This window comes from Lichenostomus cassidix, chromosome 1Aa, assembly GCF_008360975.1.
Source record: "Lichenostomus cassidix isolate B80296 chromosome 1Aa, HeHo_3.0, whole genome shotgun sequence".
Classification (NCBI taxonomy): domain Eukaryota; kingdom Metazoa; phylum Chordata; class Aves; order Passeriformes; family Meliphagidae; genus Lichenostomus; species Lichenostomus cassidix.
In genome coordinates this window covers 43,642,482-43,669,368 of record NC_139480.1, presented here as the reverse complement: position 1 = coordinate 43,669,368, position 26,887 = coordinate 43,642,482, and the positions used below count along the sequence as shown (strand labels likewise).

General features: G+C 45.1%; 1 protein-coding gene across 2 annotated transcripts in view; it reads left to right on the top strand.

The window, feature by feature from the left end:
* Positions 1 to 26,224, top strand: part of NTN4 (netrin 4) — a 41,895-nt gene extending 15,671 nt beyond the window's left edge. For both annotated transcript variants that reach the window (XM_085046860.1, XM_085046865.1), the window contains exons 3-10: positions 2,794 to 3,072; positions 10,194 to 10,320; positions 10,733 to 10,921; positions 16,728 to 16,944; positions 17,616 to 17,728; positions 18,903 to 18,971; positions 20,723 to 20,893; positions 24,512 to 26,224. In XM_085046860.1, the coding sequence (XP_084902986.1) occupies positions 2,794 to 3,072; positions 10,194 to 10,320; positions 10,733 to 10,921; positions 16,728 to 16,944; positions 17,616 to 17,728; positions 18,903 to 18,971; positions 20,723 to 20,893; positions 24,512 to 24,648 (1,302 nt within the window). In that variant the 3' untranslated portion in view covers positions 24,649 to 26,224. The remainder of the gene's footprint in view (positions 1 to 2,793; positions 3,073 to 10,193; positions 10,321 to 10,732; positions 10,922 to 16,727; positions 16,945 to 17,615; positions 17,729 to 18,902; positions 18,972 to 20,722; positions 20,894 to 24,511) is intronic.
* The last annotated feature ends 663 nt before the right edge of the window (positions 26,225 to 26,887 follow it).

Below are 26,887 nucleotides of genomic sequence, written 5' to 3'. Positions count from 1 at the left end.
GACCCATAACAGCTGTATGAGACCAATGTGGCTCCAGTGATGTGCAGACTCTTGAGACCAGCTGGGATAAATGAGTGGTGTTAACAACTGGACAGGGAAATCCTGCTGGGAAACACATCCTTGACCTTATTATGCAGTGTCTGAGGGCTTGTAGAATCCTAGCTGAATCTGCTGGGTCAGAGCAGAGAATTGCTGTTTGTATGATGCCCTACATGGTATAATGACCAGTTAGTATTTTATTGAAGCAGAGCTGCCAGTGTCAGGGATGGAGGGATGAGGATATCGACTGCCCTGGCAGCACTGAGACCAGGCTCACTCTGTGACACAGTTGCAGGACACAATGTAGCTCCGAGGCCAGAGCTGCTGGGCACAGCCAGAGCAACAGGACAGTTAGGGGGGAGAAGCTAAGAGCCCAGAGCCCCTGGGAATTAAAGATAGCGCTCATGTTTAGCATCACTGTTTTCATGTAGCCATAAAAAGAAATGTTTGTAGCATTTTAGGGTCTGAGCAGGAATACTGGCTCCATTGAAATCAGCAGCATAACTCCCCCTGAATTCCATACAGGCAAGATTTAACTCTGTCAGTGCAAAGGCACTCAGGATTATTGATTTCCTTGCTGTGATTGTCTTTGCTAGAACCACAAACATCAGTCACGTGCATTAAACAGGGATAGATACACAAGGAAAACTGAAAACATGAGAAGAAAGTCTGCAGCTCTATCTAGGATAAATTGTTCCCATTTATATATTTTCTTCCCTGGTCTCATCTGAATTATGACAAACAAAGAATTCTCTGAGATGCAAGTTATGTAATAGTAAGAAACCCAAAATGCTATTTTTTACTGAGAATTCTTGACCCAGCCTTTTCTATCAACTCCACTAAAAGGAAATCAATGTCTCCAGCTTGGATTTTTCCCAAGAAATTTTCTTTCCATATCTGAAAGCATCTTGTGTTCACAAAATCACTAACAAGTAAATGTGATCAGAATGGCATTGATTTAAATTTGGGTAGATAACAAGCCTTGGGGAGGGGTACAGGACTTATAGTTGGGATTCACTTGGGTTTCTGTTGTTATTTATTTTAGGAAAGAAGAAAAAACTGTATATCTCTGAAAGAGAGGGGAAAAAAGAACTCTTTTGAAGTGTGTTACTGTTTATTAATACCCCTCGTCAGACTGAACACTTCTACACAAGAGGCATGCTGCTTACCAGCCTTGTCCTCTGACCACCTGTCCCAGTTAATCTTCTCCCTTCTCTGTGTCTTTCTGGCAGAAGATGCTCAGATACCTTTGGGAGGAAGTGTTTGCAGGGTGGCAGAGCAGAACTGCAGCCACAATGTGTTTGTCAGCATGCAACAGCCAGCTGCAGCCCGGCCGAGCCCCACTGTCACCAGCATGCTGGTGGCAACTTTGCTCAGGAGGCTGGCGGGGCGCGCAGAAGCACGCTGCCACCATTCAGCTCCAAAACAAGGGCTAAATCTCCTTCCAGGCCGAGACAAAGCTTCCTCTGGCTGGGTTCTGGCAGCTCTGGAGAAAAGCCAGCTCCCAACCAGGAGCGGTGCCAGCAGTGGTGGGGCTGATGGAGGCAGCAGCTGGTAGGCAAAGCCTGCAGGCAGGCCAGCTGGCAGCACTGTGGTCATTATTTCCAGGATCTGCAAATCCTGGTCAAATAAAAGGGGAGCCTTCATCAGCCGAAACATATCAGATGCTTTCTTTGGAAGGAGTGGATTTAGGGGTAGGAGGCTGTGATCCCTGATAGTGACAGCAGCAGGTTCGTGCCCTGCCTCTCACTGGGCAAGAAACCATGGTCAGCTTTCTCTGCTGTACAGCTACTTGCTGCCTTCAAGAGGCTGGGCAGCATTTTGGGTGGCAGGGGTAGTTTCAGTGGGGCAGCAGGTTAGTTTGAGGAGCTTGTAAGTCACTGCTGCAAGTGGTGCATTGAGTCATTAGGCTGCATCACACCCTCAAACACTCAAGTGATTTGATCAAGTGTTGTTTATAATTATTGTAGTTCATCACGCTGTCAGTGGCTGTTCAGTGAAGAGCTATTTAACTATTCAGAAAGTTCCAATTAAGTTGAATGTACCAGTAACTAATACATGGATCATAAATGTGTTGTTTTATGCCAACGGTAGTCATATGAAGTATATACTGTTTCTGATTTCTCACTGTAGGCAGCTAGACCAAAAACTTTAAAATAAACCTTTTCAAGAAAATTGGTTATTTTTATCTAGTGCCCTTAATATTCATCTTGAGCCAATATTTACCTATTCAATCAGACTGAAGTTAAAATAAGGAATGAATGATAAGTATTTGTTTAAACTTTGGAAGCCCCCCCACTTTTCCTTCTTTCTTATCTCAGTTTTCTTGATTATCAGCTTGCTGTCACTAATTGCCACACCTAATCACTTTTCCACTAGGAAGCAGCCTAGGACTGACAAGAACCAGATATTTGGAAATGTGAGATATATTTGTTACAAAATACATCCATTCTGGGAGAGAAAATGTTCATTAAGATTTAAAATGTTAATTAAGATTTAAGTTAATGGCAAAATGTCACTTGACACCCATAAGGTCCTTACTTCTTGTGGAGAGGAACATAAGGGATGACTTTGTGCACACCGAGTTGGAGGTGGATTTGCTGCTGCCACCCCTTGCGGAGCAGGAAGAGCACTATGAGAGCCTGGTGCATGCTCCCAGAGTGTGCTGTCAGTGCCATTCCACCCCATTGCTCACCACGGCACCCATGGCTGACATCCTGCTGTCTGCTTCACCTTGTGTGTTTCTCTGCGCAGGTGATCTTCCGAGCGCTGTCCCCGCCCTACGCCGCGGAGGACCCATACAGTGCAGAAGCCCAGGCGCAGCTGAAGATCACCAACCTGCGGGTGCGGCTGCTGGAGCGGCAGGGCTGTCCCTGCATCCCGGCCAGCCCGGCCCCACACCCCCCGCCGTCCCTGCACTACGCCATCTACGACTTCATCGTGAAGGGCAGCTGCTTCTGCAATGGCCATGCTGACCACTGCACTCCTGTCGCTGGCTTCAAGCCCGTCAAGGCGGCCGGTGTTTTCCATGTGGTATGTACATGCACCCACAAATGGCTGCACTGCAGGAAAGCAGAGTTTTAAAAATGGGAAGGGATGGTATAGAGTAGGTGTAGGTCCAAGTATGCGATATTTGATATGGAATGCCCTGGATTCCAAGCACAGTGAGCGGAAATGGTCTTTACAAAGGAGGTGGTCTCCATGTGGGGCTGAAGTGCTGAACTTCCTTTGTGTATGGTGTGGGTCTCTCATCCATCAAAGGTGTTCCACAGTAATTTATTTCTTTAAAGTAAATCTTTAAAAATAATTAAATTGCTGGCACTCATCTTCCTCTAAACACTAGCTTGCAATAACACAGTAGCTAAAAGATAAAAGGTATAGGGCATTTTGATGATGAAGGAGGATAACTTCTCTGATGGTGCTAAGCATCATGTGGCTGCCATTGCTTCTGGAGGATCCAAGGATATTGAGTTGGGCCTTGAATCAAGGGGATAGAGCTGCATTTTGACTCTCACAGACTTTCTATAGCACTTTGCAGTACTTTCTCTGGATAAAAACCCTGTGCTCTGGTTTCAAGGGGAATCCCCATCACAGGAGCTCTGAGCTCAAATCCCTAGGGACCCACCAAGACCTTAACTCCAGTCCTCCCATGTCTCAGGGAAGAAAGAGCCACTAACCCATAGGGCAGGGGATTGGCACAGCAGTGGCCAACACATTGGATGCTTGTGGCCTGTCACGCCTGCACCCAGCCAGTCCAGGGACACTTGCTGCCCCCAGCACATCTTGTCCTTTCTGCCCATCTAGGCTGGCTCTGAAAGCCCTGCCTTTGCTGGAGGAGGAGCAATGGGAAAGACAGAGCAGCCAAACATATTGCACTGAATAATGTTCGAAAGAGAAAGATCATAAAAAGAAAAGAAGGCTGTTAAAGTAAGGAGTTCAGCTCTTCGGGGAGCTCTCATTTCACTTAAATTACAGTCTCAGACATGAAGTGGACAGCTTGTTTCCCTTCTAATAGAGGTAGCCTTGCAACATCTTGAAAATATACCAATTTGAAAATGTGCAGCGCTGTGATTGATAAGATTGTTTCAAGTAGCACTGCTCTGCTCTCCACAGATGTCCCCTGAGCGAAAGTCTTTGAAAGGATCTGTTTGCTCAGGATTATTTTGGTGGGATACAATTGCAGGGGAGCGTGCCCTGGAGCACCGCTGAGAGCTGTAACAGAGCCTGCAGCCAAATAGGCTTCCAGTACAGCCACAGCCTATGGCAGCTGTAGTGTGCAGGTAACAGGCAGTGCTGTGGGAAGGAAGCAAATGCCAAAATTGCACTGAAAACAGAGCAAGAAATAACAGCAAACCCCTGCGCTGGCCCCGAGGGGGAAATTTAACTCCAGTTATAAATGTTTATGTGGCAGGAGTCCCAAAGGTGACGTTTCTGCAGTGAGGCTGACTCATTTTACTCGTGCAAACCAGGCTGGGGTTTGCCAGCGCATTGCTTCAAGACTGGAAGAGAGAATTATTTCCAAGTTGATAGGAAAAATTCATCACACACATGAATGAACAGAAAAGAGATGAAAGATTGTGGTGTTCTGTGGCTGTTTAGTTGGTAGAAGTCAGAAAACTTCTGAAAAGAGAGCAGGATTTCAGAGAAGGATCATTTTTATCCATTTTACCTGAAAAACTCACAGAAAATATAATTCTGAATAATTATGGCCAGTCATTCAAGAGGGACATGGAGACTTCGGTATAGTTTTTACTTAACTAACTACTGGGGGTTTTATCAGAACCACCACTGTAAAACTGAGGACAATAAAAGCAGGGAAGCACAGAATAATTTCACAATATTATTATAAAATCTGTCTCTGTTTTTATGCTTGTTTACACCAGAGCATTCCTGAAGAATATCCCCTAGGTTAGAGAGTTAATACCAAAATTTAACTGGTGCCCTTGAAGTGCATGCTTGGCCTCTTGCCAGCTAAGGCATCCCCGTGGACTGCTTGCAGCTATGGCAAGTGTCATGCAAGAAGAGATGCAAGTGTCATGCAAGCCTGGAGAGAAGTAGGGTCTTGCAATGTAGGACTCCAAAGTGGCGAAAGCAAGCCCAGGGATATCTCACCTGGGCTGTGCAGTTCTGTCTCAAGGTGTGAGCTGGAGTTCATCCATCTCAGAGACTCCTTGGCTCTCCCTGAATGTGGACTCCTGCAAGCTGGCCAGCTGATCTCTCCAGGCTCCTTCCATGGTTATGAAGGTCAGAATGCTGGGGGGACTAAGACACTGCTAAAGCACTTCTGTGTAGTTAGGCAGCGTGAATATTCACACACACACCCCCACCCCCCGCTTCCCATGAGGCCAACCCAGTAGCTGTTATAAATTGTTATCATGCTACTGACATCAAAAGATGTTCAAGGTCTTCCAGAGCAATGCTGACAGAAGCCTATTGTACAAGGAATTAAAAAAAACCCCACCACACAGCCCCCACACCCTGGACAACAAGCTTTGTATTCTTTCACAAGAATGAGATAGGATATGAGAATTTTCTCATGCATAAATTTGGTTGTCTGGTGCTTTGGGAAAAGAATACCTCCCCACATGCTGACAGCCACCAGTAGGCATTGGTTCTAAAACTGGCACAGCAGTTTGAGTGCAACGTGGTTTAAAAGCTATGGTTAGAGACTCAGTGTGAATGCTGCCATTTTCCCCTAGGCTGATATCATGCCCATTTTCCTTGAAATTGAAAAAAAAAAAAAGAGAGAGATAAAAAATACAGTTTGAGCAGTTCCAAAAAAGAAATTCTATCAAAAGCAGTTGTCCCTCCCAGCTATTTAGACTGTTTGCACTATCAGGTCTTTGGGACATCAATTTTCTTTTAGTGTGCATTTGTGTTGGACTCCGTATAGTGTGTGAGTTCTTACAATATAAGTCAATTCACAACAGGTGACTGAAAGGATTTTTTTCCCCCAGTGCAGCATTCTTTGTCACTGCCCAACATTTTGGAGCATGATAAATATGGGGAAAACTATTTTATAGGATACGACTAAAGAAAAAGCCCTATGTATTTGCAATCTGAAAGGAAGCTCTGGAAGGTTATAATTTGGCAACAAAAGGCTCTGGAAGGAAGCATGCCCTAGCAACTGTCTTTGTATAGAGAAATCAGTCGCTCGTTTATCTTACAGAAGGCAACTTTTGTAACACTGTTTGCATTGTGCCCTCTAATGACTGGCATTGCGACGGGGCTGTCAAGCTAAGAAGGGGAGCAGTGTGAAAGTGAACTGGGATATAAAGACCCCATGACAAAATGAAAAATGTTATAAGAAGGCTTTGCCGCTCAAATGAGTCAGGAGCCGTGTGAATGCTTAACGGAGTGGGACATACTGGGAATTGTGTTTGTGTACTTAGTGATGCTCCATAATGACCCTGGTGGGTATGCCTGACAGTTAACTAAAAGTCAAGGTGAATGAAAAGGGAGGAAAATACGTCCTCTGTCCCCTGTCAGTGTATGGGGGTCACATTCCACCTCCAGAAAGGTGCTGAGATGCTGGAGAAATCCTGAAGGCCAGGTACATCATTTCCCCAGTTTATCTTGGGTCCCAGCAGAGCTGCTGGGCTGGTTTCTCAGCCCTGTCTCCCAGCTGCTCTGAGGCATGACAGGGTATTTGCATGGCAGAGCAGTCTTGCAGCAGGCCCTCCTACAGCTCTTGCAGACATTAATTTTGCCCAGTACAGACAGTCTGTTGGCTGTTTTTCACCTGCCACTTCTCCTTGGATTATCCCTTCTTGTCCTATCTTTCTCATATTTCTAGCTTTCATTTTATTTCTTTATAACTAAAAAAAAAAATGCATGTCTACCTATGGGCTGCAAGAAAGGGTTTGCTAGTATCCACCTTTTTTGTTGTTTCCAATGCATAAAAATGTTACCTGTCATGCTGGAATTATGTAAAAGAAAGAATATATTTTCTTCAATGGGATAAAGCTAGGTTTGGGAGGCTTTTTAAAGCAGGGCTGTTCTTGGGGGCAATCATTATAATGCTATTCTAAGAGAATAGCCTCCTGGCCCAGTTGGACAGCACCCACTGAGTCAGCTGGGGAGCCTCCAGGCTTCTGTGCTGGTCCTGTTCTTGCCTTTACAGGCATCAGAATCGTGCTACTCTGTTATTTTTTAAGCTTTTCAGCCGGACCATTTCTTTACTTCCACTCAGGTGCATGGCACCTTTACAAGCAACCAATACCAGGAGTGCCATGCCTTGCTCTGCCTCTGAGTCTATCTAGATAAACACCAGCTGGCTTGATTTGCATTGTCTCCAGTTTGGCTCTTTTGCAGCTCTCCTTGCCACAGCATGAGAGCCCACAAGCTTTGCATTGCTGCAACAATTTTTTAATTATGTACAACCTTTCTTTAGGGTTCACATACATATTAATACTAATATGTTGGTGCTGAGTGATTCAGTGGTTTATTTATTAGCTCTGCATGCCAAATTAATGGTGGCACGGCAGGTTCTTGGGATACCCATCCTATTCTGTTTTATTTTCAACCACCTTGCTTTATTCCTCCTGGGCTTTCAGAAAATCCGAACTCTTACTCTTTAGAACCATGAATGTTCCTTGGTGGGGAGTTTTGCCTTGCTCTCTGCTGGTGTCTTGGGATGCTTAATTCTTGGAGGGTTTCTGAGGTGCTGCTGAGTTTCAGATGAGTTTTTGGATTATTAATGCTGAGCAGCCGCTGGATGATTGATTGGGTCCCCACTGATTCTTTGTGTGGCTTTGGCAAGGAGGAAGCTGAATTTGGAGGGTGAGACTGCAGGCTGTGGGCACAGGAAGGGGGAGCACACATCCCCACAGTAATCCCAAGTGTCCCCATGTCTGAGACAATTTCTATTTGCAATTCTTCTCCCATGTCCTTCTCATTTTGGCATCATGATTGCAAAAGCACCAAAGGACCACCTGGTTTTGATCATGGCACCTTCTGCCTCCTTCCCTTCCTGATTGTGTATGTTCTGAGTCCTAGGTCCCTTTACCCTAACAGCTGGGACAGTCCTGTGAGGAAGGATCTCTGAAGGATTTCCCTGGCCACAGGTGGTTCAGGCTAGTTTAGCCCTAATCACTCAATGGCCAAAGGGCTTGCAAGAAACTCCTACCAAAAGTGGCATCAAAGAGTTAGGACTCCATCAAAACTGTCAAAAGATGACCAGTACAGGTTTAGCCATTTTCTGTTTCCATGCAGGTGTGTATGCTTTTGAATGTCTGTGAAGTGACTCTGTAACACTGGGTTGTGTGTGGATCTTGCCTAAAAAATATGAGAGAGAAAAAATTATCAAAGAGTGGTAATTTAGGAAAGTGAGACATCTGAGAGTTTGAAGAACATTTTGTAGGTGGTAGCGAAAATGAAAATACAAAAACACAACACATTTTCAAAACTAAAACTTTCCTCTGCATATTTGTTGTTTCTATTCTCTCCTTACTTCTCATTGTTTTCAAACATTAGCACACATTTAAGCTTATATCAATATGGTAAGCCAGACAAACCAAGCAGTATCTGCTGTGAGAACAGCTAATACCTGTGATGAGGCCAGAGAGCACAGAAAACAATGTTGGCTTAGTATTTTCACTTTAGCTTAGATGCTTGTGCGTTCTGACTCTATCTGAACCTGTCTGTTGTTTACACAGCCCAGTTGCTGGTCTGTATTTTTTTTATGAACTGACATTTTAATAAGGCAGGAATGAATTTTAAAAGTTTTTGGAAGATCTTGCTATTTTTATTTCTGCTGAAAAGTCTTTGAAGGACTTCCCAGGTCAGTTTTGAAATTTTATCTGTACTGGTTACATCTGACTCCTGTGAGATAGCAGCTGAAATGTATTCATTACAAATGAATAAATCAGAAAGTCATCAGTAGCCAGGAGTGTATGTGGTGTGTTCACAAGCAGGAGGTGTTTACAACATGTTCAAGGTCCTCTTCTGTTTTGTTTATTGTTCAGGCTTTTCACAGAAACCTTTTCGCGGCAGTCTCGGCAGCAAGTCATGCACTTAGGAACAACACACTTGTAAAACCACAAGTTAAACAGTGTGGAAGGCAGTATTTCCCAGTAGCAGCTAAAGCCATGCACCAACTTGGGCCTGGATCACCAGGCACCCCAACCACCCTCTGTTCCTCTCAATGCCAAAAGCAGCCGGCAGCTGGTGCAGCTCCATGGGTCTTATGGCCAGCTTGTGCAATGAGCACAGGGCCATGCAGGAGAAGCCAAACCATGTATTTGAAAGCAAAGTGTGGAGCAGAGTAAAGCTGCAAGCACAGGCACATATCAAAATAGCTACAATAGGTAGCTACCTGCCACACTCCATGGGAAAATGTAGGGAGTGTGGCATACCTAGCCAGCAGAGCCATGCTGCTGCAGAGCTTAATTTTGTGGCATCCAGGCACTGCCGGGCGGCTCGTGCCCTCTGGCTACATCCTGTTTTCTTTGCGTTTGCCAACAGGGTGAGTAATGCCAGCGACTGATAGGGCAGCTGGCACCAAGTGTGCTGTGCTGGCTTTTCATCTCTAATTACCTCCTTACACTGGGCTGTCTAGCTGTTAAATTATCTGTCATGAACTTGTCCGAGTATAGTCAGTCATGGGCCTTGTGCTATCCTTGACTCTTCCTTTGTGGGACAAAAATTCTGCCTGGGATGAGTAGATATTTATGTTTCAGGGGGTTGATTTTCTTTTTTCTCATGCTTATTTGTGCTGGAGATAGCTGAGCACACAGAGCTGGGTGGTGAGATTATAGGTGCTATTCCTGCAGTACTCAAAGGTGTATTCATGTTTATGAGAAAGAGAGAAAGGTTTTTCAGTGTTTCCCAAGGATGCTTTGAATCTTGCCTGTTTTTAATCTCTACTGGAAATTTGTGCTACATCTGGAAACTGCTAAAGACCCTTTTAGCTCTCCAAAAGAAAACCAAAGGTATGATTATTCAATACCATGACATGAAGATCTACACATAGTAACCTAACTCAAAATACAGAATATTTGCTCTTGGCTGAACTGGACATCGTGCTATATCCCTCTTTCTAGTCAATGCAGCAGCATCTAGCTGGCATGCTCTTTCCTGTGTGTGGGCATTGCTTGTGCCCTGGAGACTCTGGCCTTGGCTATGGGTGATCCTTGCTCTCTTTCCCTTCCTAGGTCCATGGGAAATGCATGTGCAAGCACAACACTGCAGGGTCCCACTGCCAGCACTGTGCCCCACTCTACAACGACCAGCCCTGGCAGGCTGCCGACGGCAAAACCGGAGCCCCCAAAGAGTGTCAGTGTAAGTAGCCAGGCAGGAACAGTGTCTTCAGAGCCTCTGCCAGAGCAAAATGCTTCCTGCATGTGTGCCTTTCTCCCGTGTGTCCAAGATTTCTAAAGCTGGGAGGGAAGGATCCTTCCTCAGCAGGACCAGTGAATATGACAGTCTCTCTGTTCTGGCCTGACCACCTGTGGCTGTCCTTGTACTGAAAAACCTATATTGGAAACAAAAGAGTTAAAGAAAATACTGTTATCTCCAGAGGTTGCGAAGTGTGGATGAAAATGTAGTGATAGTTCATGCATTTTAATGAATAACAGGTTCATAGGTCAAGTCCCCATTCCAAAACATGTTTTGAATTTTTGTCTCTTTTCTAGAAGTCAGTATCTTTCACTGCCCTTAATGAGTCTTTCTGTTGGTTTTGGCTTTGTCTCAGCGTGCGAGTGTAACGGGCATGCCGACACCTGTCACTTTGACATGGATGCGTGGCTGGCATCGGGCAATCGGAGTGGCGGCGTCTGTGACAACTGCCAGCACAACACGGAAGGGCAGCACTGCCAGCGCTGCAAGCTGGGCTTCTACCGTGACCTCAGGAAGCCCTTCTCTGCCCCAGATGCCTGCAAACGTAAGTCAGCAGCCTTGTACTTCTCGAGTGGGAAAGTGCCAAATGAAAGGTGAGATCTTCTTGCCCCTCCTTGGAGCAGTCCTCTGTTTCGGTGAAGGATGGGGAGCTCTTTGAATTCCCTTTGTGATACTATTTGCAAAAAGCAGTGGTGATATTTGCAGGGTGAAAGTCTGCAGATGCTGTTGACAAATCTATCCTAATGATCCCTGTAGCCTGAGGGCAGGGGAAGAGAGATGATTCATTTACTTTCTCCTATTGCTATTTTTGGAGAGGAAAAGCTGCATCTTGTTTTCATGTTCTCCTTGTTTGGTGATTGCTGCAACCTCAGAATCAGGTTCCTCAGCCAGCAGGGGTGCAGCCAATAAATAGCATTGCCCACCAGTTCTTGTTCACAGCAGCAGCAGGTGGGGATAGAAGGACAGACAGGAACACAAGGTAAGGGATATTCCAGAAGGTGGGACACTGAGGAAGCAAGACCAAAGGCAGTGAGTTAGGCACATGTGAAATTAAATCTTTCCAAAGCAAAGAAGCAATCCAGAAGCCACACACCCCAAAGTGTGAGGATGGTGACTCACCATGGGGAACTCCAGATCCCCAAATCATGCTGAGCTCATTACACTGGTCAGCTAAAAATGGGGTGCAGACATGCCCTCCTCTCTGAGCTACCACCACCCACCGGCTTCACCACATTTCTCCTTGCTGACTCACTCACTGAGAGGGGAACCTTCATAAGTGATGGAAAGAAATCCAACTGACACCCTGCCTGTGTCTGTTGGGGAGACACTGAGCACATCTCTCTCCTCTCAAGGAGAAGTACCTTCATGTAAAGGAAAAGGAAACCCTTCTGCAGTGGGGAGCTGCATCCCAGGCTGGGAGGGTGTGTGAGGTTTCGCTTTGTTATTTGAGGTTTGGTGGGGAACAACTGCTTTTGTTCCCCTCCCTTGGTGCATAGCATCCTCATGAGATTCCCAGCAGCCCCACCAGTCTGTTGCAGAGGTCCACCTCCTCCTCTTCACCTTTTGCTCATTACAAGGAGGGGCAGCCACCTGTTTTACAACCCTAGTTCTCTTTATGGAAACAGAATTGACCACAGTTCTCTATTGCTTGTGTAAATAATTACTTCACTGCTGTAGTATGTAGGCAATTTTTTTTTTAAACAGTCACTATAATGACTTTTTAAAGTTTCATTCCCTGTTTTTATACGTCGAAGTTCTATGTCTCCTCTAAAACATCAGATACTTTCCCTCCTCAATTATTGCCAGAACTTAGGGAATGAACTTGGAGTCTCATTATTAAAAAAACAGGTTTAAGTCTTGCATTTAGACCCAAAGCAAAGGCTGTGTGGTTTTTTCTAACTCATGGATTCATCCTTGCTGATTAAAAAAAGAACTAATAGGATTATTTGACTCCTGGTAGATAATGCAGGGCAGAAGTCTGACATAAATTCTGCATGGGACCCTCAAGCTCTGAAACATCCTTGTATGGTGGTTCTGCTACCTTTGCTAGGGTTGCAATTCCTGACATTCTTTACGTGCCAGCTCCCATCAGGGATGAATATGCCCTTTTCCGAGGCCATTGAAGACAAGTGAAGCTTTGGCACTGAGCTGAGTGTGGTTTTCTGGACACCAAAAAACGCCACCCTTCACCTTGGAAGCTGTAAAAGTGGCCTCTATCTCCTTTGTCACCTCATTCAGTCCATTGAGGGGATAGAGCTTCCCAAGGAACTCACTGTAGGCTTGTCCTTGTGCCAAAATGCCCAGTCCATAATCTGTGGCTGTTTGCAGGGTCCAGCAGGAAGTCAAATGGCACCTCCTGGGCTGGCCAGCACAGAGCCTCCTTTCTTGCAAAGCCAGATGGAAATGAGAGGTCTCAGGACATATTTCTGCAAAGCAGCCCTGGCTTGAAGGGAAGGCTGCCAACCCTGTGTGTATGCCTGTGTGCAAGTCAGGCCATCACTAATGAAGTCAGGCAGTGCACCACGTCATTAGCTATATGTTAGCCAAATTCCGGGCTTCTTCATCATAAAGTTGCTCCCAGCCTTTCTGAGCTGGAGGAAGCTGTGGATATTAGATGATTAATGGGTATTCATGTTGACATATGCCAGCAGTTGGTTCTCTTGGCTTTCTGCATTCATCTCTGAATCACTGGCCCATGGCATTCCACTTTCCACATTAAAAAAAAAAAAAGTATGCCTCCATTACTATTTAATGCAACAATCCAGCTTTATGGACCACTAGCTATTCATGAACTCTGGTATTTAAAAGCCAAAGATAACATATATTTAACAAGAACTGTAAGATACTCTTGAGTGCGGTGAGAAAAAGTTTACGTTTACTTTCTGCATTAAGTACATCTACTTCATTGCTCTTTATTTTTTTCTACGTTTATGAATTGCAGACCATGATACTCCCTCAAGTATCTGAGGAAGACCGCTTTTCCTAGCACGAACTGAATTCCACAAACATAGGGATTATCTGAATGCTTTCTTTTCAGAGATCCTGTTACTCCAAACTCACAGATGATTTCTCTCTGGACTTTTCAAACCCTCACAAATGCACTCCTCCATAAGACCCCCTTCACCTCTTCACTTCTGGTCTCCTGCTGCCAGGAATGCTCCCTGCCCCCAGAGACCCAGCACCTCACAGGGGAGGTGGCAGCTGCAGGGCCGTAGAAGATGACTAATGACTGTTAAATTAAATTATATAAGATCAATTACAGCCTATGCCTGGAACATTTCCAAGGACCATGCCATGGTCTGCAATAACAAGGGACGTGCGTGGAGCCCTATTATTCTTTCTTGGGAAGGCCATGGCATTGCCTGCTTGCTTCTGGCTCAAGACACCGTTATTGTTCAACCATTGAAAATTTAAAAATACCTAGGTCAAAGTAAATAAAGGAGTTGTTGAGCCATAATCTTTAAGGATACTTTAAAGATTCTTGTAGGCAAAGAGTGTGTATAATATTTGCTCAGGGGTAGGTATGTACCTGATAAAATGAGACATTCTGATGTTTAAAACACCAATCTGATTAATTTGTCCTCCCACCATACCTGTGAGTCCTTTTCTTAACGTCCTCATGCATTTTTAAGCCTCAGCTACAGTACAATTGCAGACAATAAAACTGAGTTTTATAATTGCCAAGTTTATTTTTGCTCTTCAGCTGTAGGGTTTTGAGGATAAATATTTGTCATTTCCAAAGGTTAGCTGGCAGCTGAAGAAACCACAACAGTATCACCAATCCAGGGCAGGGAAATCCAGTTCTGCTGGATCCCTCTCACTGATTTTCCATCCCAATCGGCACTTGTAATGCCAGGACAGGTTGCTGTTAATTCGTGTGTGCATGGATGTCCTGTGCAGAATGTTGCTATGTAATACAGGCTGGTAAATTGGCATTTTTAGCAATGTTGCTTACAAACCAAAAAGAAAGCAAGAAGGTCAAGCTTGTGGAAGATTTCTCTTGATCAAAGGTTGGTGCCCCTCCATTCCTCCTCTTGCAAGAGCTCCCTTGGCTGTGGAAACCCCCAGTCTCTCTGGTGAGGTGGCCATGGCACTTGAGACAGTCACTGTGCAGAAGCCTCACACTGGGAGTCTTACACTCTGCACCTGTGTATCCACAACACAATGCCATCCAACAAGGCCTGTAGCTGCTTTATCTGCTGCTCAGCTTCTCCTCTCACCTTCCTGGACATGAGTCTCCTACTCTCTTTGCTACAGTGAGGTGCAGATTGTGTGGAAGGAGGAAAATGGGGTCTAAAACCAGCACAGCACACCTGCCCATGAGGGAGCAATAGCTCCGGCTTTCAAACATTGTGCACCTAAGATTGATACCTTGGTGGCTCATTGAGGAGCAGCCATTAAGGATGGGATCCATGGAAGTGGCTATGCAGGCCTGTCAAAAATTACCAGCCTTTAAAACACATCTCTTTGTGGCTTTTATTTAAAAGTACAGCCAACTACAATCTCATTTTTAGTTGTCTTTTTAATTGCCTATGAGTTTGCTGCTCTTTTTCGTAACAGCTTTTGTAAATTTAATATTCTTGCTTCACTGTAGTGTTGCCACCGATGTTAAATTTTCTGTTAGGAAAAAAATTGTGTAAAAGAATTATCTAAAACATAAAAGCTCCAATCCCGATGGGGTTGTGTGTAAAATTCAGCTGAAACCTGACCGAAACAGGACCAAATCTCTTGCTGAGCAGTGGGTTTATCTCATTGACTGGAGGAGAATAGAAGAGCCTTAAGTGCTTGATATTTCCCCTGAAGGGCCTGAGGAATGCCAGAAATACCCACCTCATCTAGTAGGAAAAGAGAGCATTTGGCTATATGTATCAGGTGTAAAACACTTCACAGACTTCAGGAGAAAGGTATGCAAGTCTCAGTGTGCACTGTTGAAAACTATGCTATTAAAGGTACCAGAGTTCACTGCCTGCAGCTACTTACGCAGTTTGTGGAGAGGCTTTCTAATCTTTTAATTTTATATAATTATATTTGTTTGGGAATGGAAAGGGTGGGGAAAATTTGGGGATTACTTTGGCAAAGATGTTGGAATCATAGTCGCCTCTAAGTTAACTGCCAATATTAATCTATCCTTTAATATTTTGAAACTATACTCCAGGTATGTCAGATTCCTGAAACCACAAAAATGTTGTCAGAGCAAAATTAAATGTATGTCTGCAACAATAAGTATTTTAAGAGAAAGAAAGGTTATATTGCCTGTAGTGGCTTTCCTGCTCTATTGCCTTCACAGCTGCAAAATAGAAAGAATGGTATTAGAATTTAGTGAAAATATTCTCTACAGAGAAAACTTTCTCAGGAAACCCAATTTTATGTAAATGAAGCTTTGGGCAAAGGTCTTTCAGCAGGGATTTTTTTGCCATTATGCATAAGGCTGACTGTACCACTTCCTGGTCAGAGAACAAAACCCTGAGGTGAGAAGGGCACAAGTCACCCAGCTGCTGGTGCTGCAGGTCATTGCATTGCCTGCTGACCTGGCCAGATGGTCAGAGTATTTCTGTTCTTTGAAAATATTGACATCTTTGGGGGAAAGTAGTCTTGTGACAGACATAAATTATGTTCATGCAAAGAAAATCCCTAAGGAGTAGGTAAGAAAAACTTCACACTGTCTGTTTTAGGGCATCCTTTCTGGGAACCCAGTGTGTCCCAGTACACTTTTAGCACATTGTTCTGATGCAAGGGGGTGTCAGGGAGGAAGGAGAGCATCTGGCATTTCTGACATGCACTCTGCAAACCCATGTCCTGGAGAATATGCAAAAGTATATCTCTGAGCTGTCAGTTTCCTTATTCTTCTTTTCTAATGTTTTTAAATGATGACAGAGTGGTACTTTTTGCTCAGCCTTCACTTTAATTAAAATTACTGTTCTGAGGGGTTTTTTTAACCTCCTAGATGCAAGACTGTTGTTATTACTTTAAAAAGCAATTATGCTGTGATTCATTTTTGCAATGAAGCACCCACAGCTGCTTAAACATCACAGTGAGGCAGGCACATCCCTGGGTATTTGGCCCGATTGGAGTCCAGATGCTGCAAGGAAAGTAATAAAGGCCTGTTTGGCAAAACATAACACAACACCAGGGTAGGCTGACTAGTTAAAATAGCTCACAAAAGTTAAAATTATGCCGATTCCAAAGGGAGACTCTGCTCAGATTTATATGGGTGAGGGAAACAAAAGCCCAGAAACCCCAGAGGTGTCCCTAGGCAGAGAGGTGGTTCTGCAGGCACCTCCTGCACCTTTGTGCCACAGAGCCTGTGCTCTCACAGGTGCTGCATCCCTCACGGTGTCCCTCCCCTGCAGCTTGCTCCTGCCACCCCGTGGGATCGGCCGTGCTGCCCCTGGGCCCCCGCACCTTCTGTGACCCCAGCACCGGCGACTGTCCCTGCAAGCCCGGCGTGGCAGGGCCGCGCTGTGACCACTGCCTGCCCGGCTACTGGGGCTTCAGTGCCTACGGCTGCCGCCCCTGCGACTGCGCCCGCAGCTGTGACCCGCACACCGGAGACTGCCTCAGCAGCACGTGAGTTGGGGGTCTTGGCCACCCCGTCAGCCTCACCGTACCTCTGTGATCTCTGCTCCAGGGAACGCACTGTTTGCACATGGCAAGCTGGGTGAAAAGTATCCCTTATGTAAAATATTCAGGGTTTGGTATGGCCGAGGAGCGGGGATAGGGTGGGAGTTTGAGGCTGTGGTTCCCCTGGGTACCTGGCACACCGTGGCAGGGCACCAGCGATGTTGGACTTTCTGCTCCCAGTGCTGGTGTTAATGTATCGGGTTTATATTATGTTTTCCATAACCTTCACAGTTGTTTCCACAAGCAAAAAGGGGGCCTCAGGGACCTCCAAGTGAGAGGAGACCAAAGGCTTAATATTGCTGTTGTAACTCAGCTTATGTTGACTGTGTTGGGCTTGGAGTCAAGCTCTGATTTTTAGAAGGTGGCACATTTTAATAATACCCCACTTTCCAAATCTGGCATGTTGCTTTTTTTACCAGACTGAAGATGTTTGTGATATATAAATCTCTACAACATACTTTAAAACCAAAATGGATTCATGATCCTCTCTGACAACACTCAACCTGTTCACCTTCCAAAATTGCCTCTTGCATTTACCATCACCAAGACACGCAGCCATGTTGTGCTTGGAAGATGAGTTGGTAGGAAGGTTGACCATCTCCCTTTCCCCTCAACAGTTCAGACGTGACCTGGCACAGTGAAGCACCTCCTTTCCAGACAGTTCTCAACGAGAGTGAGCCCACCTGGGGCTGGGAGGATGAGCAGGGCTTCTCAGCACTCCGGCACTCCGGTAGGACTGCGGCTTTGCATGTGTTTCACCTGCCCAATCCCTCCTAGCAGCAGCCAGTACAGATTTAGTTTTCTGCACTGGGTTGTAGTTAGCACACTGGCAGTTGCAGGGGGGAATGGACATTCCCCCACTAACATGTGGAGGAATGTCTTTGTGACCACCTCCTTCCCCTCCAAGAGCCAGAGGAGCCTTATGGCTCATCCCGTCAGTGCGAGGATGTGCAAACCCATTAGGCAGATGCTCCGTGCTGAATGCCTGCACCCAGCATTTAGCTGTTGTAAGGCAAGAATTTGCAGTCCCAGCTCTGAATTTCAAGGCTGAATACCCTCATATTTTACTTGACCAGCATGTTTTAAAGGTATGCTTATATTCCCTAAAACTCGACAAACCAGCAACTTTATTTAGAGGGTGGAGTTTGCCACTTCCCTGGCAGGTAGTTGGGGGATTTCTAACTCAGAATTTATTATCCCAATACCCACAACAATTTTGGCTTCAGTTGCAGCTTATGATGCAATTTGAGATGGTCTAGCATTTCAGCTTCAGCTGGAGAAGTTATTTCCCTCCTGTGTTCCCAGCCTGGGGGTGGTGGATGCTGTGTGAGGTTGGTGCAGGCAAGTTGGCCCCATGGTGCAGCATGCAGCTGTCCTCCCTTGCAACTTTGCATGCAAGCAGGCAAGCGTCATTTCCTCCATTTTCAGAGAGCAGCTTGATAACATCTCGAAGATACAATAATTGAGTTAATTGAGGGGAAAGCTCCATCATTTGTCTAGGCGACTTCATTTTAAACGTAAATAAGTATATCATGTTATTCTTTGTTCTAAGATCACGGAAGTCATTAATCTGCCTTAACCTCTGCAACATTTCCTTTTAAAATTTTGTCTGGTACATTACGGTGTGGAAAATACCGCAGGGAAAGATATGCATGTTATTTGCATCCCAAGGCAAAATAATAAGGCCTTTGTTTTCCTTCTCTTGTAATTGTAAACAAGGAGTAATTGCCCTTGGACTAAGGTTCTGTATTCACTCTCAGTCTGAAAGTAGTTGAAAATTTCTTTTTTTTGCATGAAGCTCATGGACCACTTGAAAAACCTCTGGTGGTGCCTGGGCTCTGCCTGCAAATGCTCCTGTCTTTTAAGCACAATCCACAGCCATGTGCTTCCTTCTTTTTCCCCAGGTAAATGCGAATGTAAAGAGCAAGTTTTAGGGAACCCCAAGGTCTTCTGTGGGATGAAGTACACCTATGGTGAGTTGTGGGTGATGGGGCTGTAAAAGGAGGTGCTGTGAGGCAGTGCAAAAGGGTACATAAAGCACAAGAGGTGCTGTGTGTGCTGCTCCATCCTGGCAAACCCATGGGATACTTAGTCTAAAGGCAGATCTTCAGCCAAAATGTAGAGGTATCTTGGTTCCAAGTCAGGGTGAGTGAAGCATCTTGTACTGTTGCCCATCTCTCTTGCTATCAAAACACCCTTGTACAAAAGTCATGGAAAGATAAGAGCTAGAAGTGTCCCTGGGAGGTTGTCTAGGTCCAAGGCAGACTATGGAGCCCTATTACCAAAAATGGGTCACTGAAATGCTGTCTGTGGGCAAGGTGCCCCAATCACTGTCTAGAAATCACTATATTGAATGATACTGAATGTAAGGAGGGACTGTGATCACCACTCCATGGATAAAACAATTCCAGCAGCTACTGGGAACTTCCCCCTGTCAACAGAGTTCAGCTGTTGCAATGGGGTGATGTATATTGTCTATGTGTCTGTTGGATTTAAAAGAATGAGAAGAGGCACTTTGTTTTCCAAGACCTCCCTGATGTGTGCCAGTGAACTGCCTCCTTCATGCTGTAGCAGAGCAAGGAATGCTGTGTGCAGCACTCCCCTCCTTCACAAGGAATCTCTTGCAGGGGTCTCTTGCACCTGTTTCATCTCACACTGAAGTTGAAAATGCAAAAAGAGATAACCCATACCTCTGCAGGCTGCAGAGCAACCCACAAAGGGGAGTTCAAGGGGCTGCCAGTTGTTGAAATGTAGCCCTGGCTTAGTGATATTAGGAAAAAATTTGATTCTGCTCTGCTTTGCTTCCCAGCCACGACAGTAACTGTGTTTAATCTTGCAAAAGACAAGAAATTGAAAAAGGAAAGTCACAAAACCTCCAAGTTCATAAATCTTATCTAAAGTTCACTCAGGATTCCCCCACTTTCATCACTCAACATGTGAAGGTGTCAGCTAAACTAGAGAGACGAATGAATTATGGGGCTCATCATGAGCTCCAGGAGGCCACACTGTGAGAGGCTGCCCTGAGCTTCCCAACATGAGTGCTGAATAGAGCACCACCACATGGGGATACCTACCAGGATTGATCAGGTGGAGGGACTGAGCCCTGAGCCTTCACCCTGCAGGGGCTTAGCAGTGGAATGCCAGGTGGTGGGAGTGTGCCTGTGAGGATGAGTGAGCTCAAAATACTCCATGATTTGCCCCAGTCCCCACCAATGTCTCACTCTCCTCTGCTGAATTTGGATGTGGCAGTTCTGCAAAGCAGGAGGACTGGCAGCAGGGTGGGATGAAGGCAGGTCCTCACACCCCTGCCTGCTGCCTGGGCTGCCCGGCCTGAGGCCAGCAAAGCCTCCCAGTCCATCCCTAAATCCAGTTAATTTCCAAAAGTGCTAAGAAACCCAAAGGGTATGCTGAGCTCTGGGGGGAAATGGGATCCTCAAAAGCTTTGAAAATCAGGTCATTGTACCTCTCCTGCTGCTCTCGTGGCAGTTCCAGGAGCCATGGCCAAAACAACTGGCAGCATTTCTGCCCATGGGGATGGGGATGTATGTGCTCCCTGGCAGCTGCACTGATCTTGGGCTCACCAGCAAGGAGCACTGGGCTAACTCCACTGTAAGGAAACAATTGTCCTCACTGCTTCACCCAGACACCTGCATTAGACCAGGGGGAAAAAGAGAGCACTCTAAATAGTTTGTATATTCCTGGTTTTGAATTCCTGTCTTCCCAGTGATCAAGACGAAGATCTTGTCAGCTCATGACAAAGGCTCCCATGCAGAAGTCAGTGTGAAGATCAAGAAAGTCTTGAAATCCACAAAGCTGAAGATCCTCCGGGGCAAGAGGACACTCTACCCTGAATCCTGGACTAACAGAGGCTGCACTTGTCCTATCCTCAACCCTGGTAGGTTTGACTCCTGAACAGTACATCCCCACCACATATACACAGATTTCATTCCCACCCCTCTATCCCTTCATACCAATGAGCTGAGATTGCAGGCCAGTGCTGATTAAAAATTATTGGCTGTTACATCACTTGGATTCCAACAGCAATCTCCATCAAATTGGAATCTCATAGAGAAAAACTTGGTTCATCCTACAGATATTGAAACATACAGTTCTCTTTCTGTAGCATAGTAACAGTCTTTAGAAAAAGAAAAAAATTAGCAGTTTTACCAGTCTCTGTTCCCAGAGGGAGGGAGGTGCATATAGTGCCACAATTGCATGACATATCTTTCAAAGCTAAAGATAATTTGAATCCATAAAAACACATTTAAATCTCAGTCATGATACTGTAGTGAAGTTCTAATCTAAACTCAAGGGAAGATTTTTCTTTGAAAGTAACATGATTTTACATATACAAGATTTCGAAGGAATCTTCTTATGCAGTGAAAGGAGAGCTCCACAGTTTTTCCCATCTTCTTTCACTGAAATGAAGTATAACCAATGGTGGCTAAACAGTACATGCAATCTCCAGTATGGACAAGGACATGCAGATTCAGCGATTTCTTCCACAGAACAAAACTAAGCTCCACCTGACACACCTTTCTTTACAACTCCGAGATAAATGAGCAGTTACCAACTAATTCAGATAAAGGAGTTTCTTTCCATAAGTCATATGCACCACTGAACAATCGGCAATCAAAGCATTGACTTAGATGCTGAGATGCCCCTTCTGTGTGCAGCACTGTGAACTATGGGGGATAGGGCTGTCTGTGAGGCTGGATCCTGCAGAAGGGTTATTCACTGATGAGATGTTTGCAGTCTTCTTTCATGTCCACAGAGATGACTGTCTGGTTTTGAAGGCAAGCTGCTGTGATAGCACAGCTGTAGCTAGGAAATCTTGTCAGATGCAGAGGTCAGATGAATCAGCAGCATTAGGTAGGGCTTACTGTTTAAGTGCAGTAAGACTTTGGATATTGCTGGAACACCATAAATCTATAGTCAAATAGATATAGCTGTTTTATTTTTCCATATGGAATGGAAACATGAGCAAGAAAGCCCAGATGCAGCTGCCTTAATAGGAACCTGAAGGAATGCAATGGAAGCTGTCCGAAGCTGAGCCTGCAGGGCAGCCCCACACCTGACACCCAGCTTTGCCACTCCATTAACTTCAGAGGAGCTTCACTGATTTTCCCCAACAGATGAAAAGACAGCATTAATCAAAGAATGAATGGAGGTCTCTTAGACAACAGCAGAAGGGTGGAGATGCAACTTTCTTTAGTGGTAGTCCAGGTGTCTGACACGTCAGGTGTTACTCCCATGTTACTTCCTTGCCAGCTCAAGATTTACACTGCAGAGCTTGGTATTGTTTTGAAATGCAGCTGCTGGTCACCTAAGTATGAACTAGTCTCAGCCTTCTTGTTGAAAAGAAGTTGTGAAGTTTGGTGCTAATAGGAAACTTGAAAAGCTTGGTTAAGTGAATCTTTAAAATTCAATAATGTCAAAGAGGGGGAAAAGGATGCCAGATTTTAGTTTTTAATTCATTGATTTCTTTAGCTACAACATTCATTTCTGAGTGGTTTGCAATACAATATTAGTGGATTTAACCCTTTATCACAGTAAGAACTTATGACTTACAGGTGAATAAACTAAAAACAGCTGGATGAAAAGTCAAGCTGACATAAACCAATTTTCTGACATACAGCTGTAATGGAAATCACATCTCCAAAAGCATAGAGGAGGAGATCAAAGATAAATTAAAAGTAAGACAGATGTGGTTTTATTCTGTTTTACAGAAGTAAAGGGATATCAAAAGGAGAGTAGGCTCTTAAAGGCTCTGACAAGAAATCTCAAAGCATTTATCAAATCTCAGTGGGCTATTTTCATATGAAAAATGTGTTTAAGTTCCTAAAAGGGGAACCCTTTTACCACCTTTGCACACCTTCTGCTACATACACACCCGGAGAGGCAGATTGTACTTCTGGGGGGACACTGAGCTGAAAGATTTAAAGCCTCAGCCACTTGCAAGGGAACAGGAGCCCTTCCCTTCCATGGCTGTGCCAAGCACAGACACAGGGAGGCAGAGAGAAATCTGCCAGGGCAAAATGCACAGCCTCAAGTCCTGGCTTGTGGCATCTCAGTCATTTGACTCATTTTAGTTTTACAGTTCTGTAGCATCAGGTTGAAAATCTAGAAAGCTGTACACAATCAGTAGCTATGGCAATATTTGCTTGCTCTCTGAGTGTGCATAGCACGTTTCTCTCTCAAGGGAAATGAATTTAGGAGCCCTTGAAAAGTGATGTTTACAACAGCAAGATTGACTTGGCCAAAATTAACATCTTGTGAAGGGCGATGCTGCCACATGCATATCCTGTGTTTACTTGGCAGAAGAGAGGATGTGCGTGCCCAAAAACTCAGATAAAGTAGAAAGCAAATTGTATTGAAATAAAGAAAAGCACTCTTAACCTTTTACTTGTAGGCAGCCTCCCTTTATTCTGGACTGCAAAATGAAAACCCAAGACAACACTAGCGGACTCCCTGCTGCAGCCAGGATGAAGCAGGATGACTGGCCGAGTTGTCAGTGATTATCCTCCTTGTTATCCCCAGTTATGGCACACCTGTGGCCCATTTAGGCTGTTTGGATCTGTGGCAGTGTTTCTCTAGCTAATTCAAGCCAAAGGCTTTGCTCTGTCCCCATTCAGCAGTTGTTGCCTGGTTCCAAGCACTCTTTAAATCATGTCCTGAAAGTCAAGCACAGACCTGGATGCCTGAGGCAAGCCGTGCAGCAGGACACTGTGGGGACACACTGCAGCCCCTTCTGGCTGCTTCTGGACAACAAGATGAGGCTTTGTCAGACCCTACTGTCATGTCTCTGAAACATCTGGCAGAGGCAGAAATTGGCAGTTCTTTTCAGTGTGATTGCCACTCCTTCAGGCTCTTCTAGGGTACTTGGGCCAGCACATTTAGTGTTGCCTCTCACTGGGCTCTGGCATGCCTTTGCCTCCAAGGGGCCACTGGCCACCCTGAGCAAGACACCAGGTACTGAACTATCCTGCACTGTTCCATTCCTGGAGTTTGCTGAACTGATTTCCAGGCACAGATTTATTCAGGGAGAAGTGAGACAGATGGCTGCCAAATGAAGGTAATAGCAGTGCTCAAAAGAGGTATAAAAACTTGCTGTGGGTCTCCCAGAGTTCAGCTTTCATTTATATTTAGAAGCTAACAAAATCATATTTTGTGTGCTGCATCTCACTGACAGGTAACTACAGGGGTCATTTAGGTACAGATAGAGTTATAGATACACAGATATATATATAGGTATATATAGAGAGATATATAGGTATATATTTAGAGATATATATAGAGAGATATATAGAGATAGAGATGTATAGAGATATAGATAGATAGATAGATAGATAGATAGATAGATAGATAGATAGATAGATGTGAGAGTCAGTATGTATAAATATTTCTGTAAGTGCTTTTTTACATGGGACTAGATATCCAGGCTAACTTTGCAGCTCAGTAGGCCTCTTAAGCATGGCACTGTGCAGTCCCTGACCACTTTGCTGGTTTGCAGGCTTGGAGTACCTTGTGGCAGGACATGAGGACGTCCGAACAGGCAGGCTCATTGTCAACATGAAAAGCTTTGTCCATCAGTGGAAGTCGGCTCTTGGAAGAAAGGTCTTGGAGATTTTGAAAAGAGACTGCAACTAGAGGTGTGCGACTGCCTAGGGCATTTCTTTATGCACAAAATGCAGCAGCCTCCACAGAGAGAAGACCTCTAGCACGAAAACTGGAATGTAAGAAAATAGTGCCAAAACATGTAGTGAGGCATTCAGAGTTGTAGGCGCTGTCTGATTTAACCCTTTCTGGCCAATGTTCTTTCACTTGCCTATAGCTTCCTTGCCAGGGGCTCACCTGAGCCCTGCTCATCCTTGTGTTGAGGGAAACAAAAGGAAGGGCAGTGGATGCTAGTCTGCTCTGGTGCAATGTTGGAGCAGCTCCCATGAAGCCACTGATCACCCAAGACTAAATTGCCACCCTGGAAGAGCTACTGCTGGGGAGCAAAACACTGCCAGTGCCACTAGTGTGGATCCTGAGTGACTTCCAGAGGCTCCCAGAGGATGCTGTGGGGAAGGCATTGGCCACAGTGGTGGGTAGGTGCTGGCACCAGTGTGGCAATGACAGCCACTCATTAGAAACACCCCCTTACAGGTTAGGACATGGCACCCATCAAAGAGAGTTGGGTGCCACTTGCTCTTAGCCTGTTTGCCCTGCTGAAGGTTTCACGGGCTAGATTCTCTGCTGATGCTGTTGAGCACGGAGCTGCTGGAGTGAATGGAATCCCTCTGCCTTGGCACAGGCGTGGTGCAGGGCAGAGGGCAGCTCTCCTCCCACTGCACAGCTGCAGAGGGTGCAGCATCTCTGAGCTTTTGTCCTTGAAGTGTTAGAAAATGAACCTAGCCCTAATGTAAATAGCTCATTGTATAAAGCACTTTACTACCTGCCACTTCACGGTGCGGGAAGTCTAATTGTGTTGGGGAAAGAAGAGTTTGAAGGTGGCACGTGAAAAAAACTCCCTGAAACAGAAGCACTCCTGAAGACCCCCCGCAGTTGGATGGCATTAACAGTATAAAGGGAATGGCCAGCCTGGCACTGGCCACTCAGAATATCTGAGGATGCAATCTGAAAGATAAAGTATTTGCACTGAAGTCGCAGCTTCAGACCAGCACTTGGACCCCGTGGGCAGGACTCCAGCAAGACCTTGCAAACAGAGTGAGGAGAAGAAGAGACTTTGAGATAAAAATGCAATTGCCAGAGGAGAAAAACTCTGACTGCAGGAAAAGGAGTGGATGCAGCGAACAGAAAGGACTTGCATTCACATATCACAACCCAGCGATTCATGGTGGGCCTGGAGTTTATTTTATTTTTATGTTAGTATTTAAAACTGAACATTTTATTTTTTCTTCTGTGTTATTGTTTGCAATATATACAGCCATTATACTTCCTCATTAACACCAGTATGAAATATACCACAGTTTACTGCAGTTTTCAGCACTAAAATATATATTTTCTGTAAAGCATCTTTAAACCACATTACATAGAGCGTATTTTGTTCATGAGTGTGAGGGGAAAGAAGACATACAACACCAGAAGAGTCACGAGTCTACCAATCCACTTTACGTATGTATTTCTCTTTCAAGGTCCTGTGGACTCAAAAAAAAAGATACTATTTTGGTAATTTGTTTTTGTATCTCATGTATGTAATAAATATAATATGATTTCAACATCTTCTTCTCCTGTTACTTCTTATGTCAATGGCAGCAGGGTCTTCATGCCTGCACCACAGAGCACAGCAAAGATTGTGCTGGGTGAGGGGAAGCTGCCATGGGGGGATATTTCCCTCTCCAGTTGGGAGGTAAAATTCAGCACGTGGTAAAAAGCAAAGTAGTATGGATGGCTTACAAAAATCCCATTTCACCCCTTGTTTTGGGAGGTTTATATGCTTTTCTCATAGGTAGGGGAATTGTACCTGTGTATTTTCAAAGCTGGCCAAATCCTTGCCTCCACACAAGCTTGAAGGCTGAGCTGCTGAGCAGGTACTTAACAGAAGCAAGTTGGGGATGGCAGAAATAATGTTTATTCCTTACATTTGAAACTACTAAGGGGAAAGAAAAGGCTGTGGGAAACAAGTGCTGTGGCGAAAGGTCTGTAAAAGCGCTGCAGAGTGAAGTCAAGCATCAGAAATTAGTGGCCAGGGGGTCAAGACATAATGGGCAGTGTGGGCAGCAGCTCTGCAGGCGGGCGGTTAATCAGTGACTGCCAGGCACCCCCTGTGGCAGCACCCATCTCCCTGGGTGGCACTCGGAGACTAAAACCCTCCAGTAGCTCTGTTTCGATCTAAAACTGTGGGTTTACCTGCTTGGCACATTTTTTGCTTCATTTTATTTTA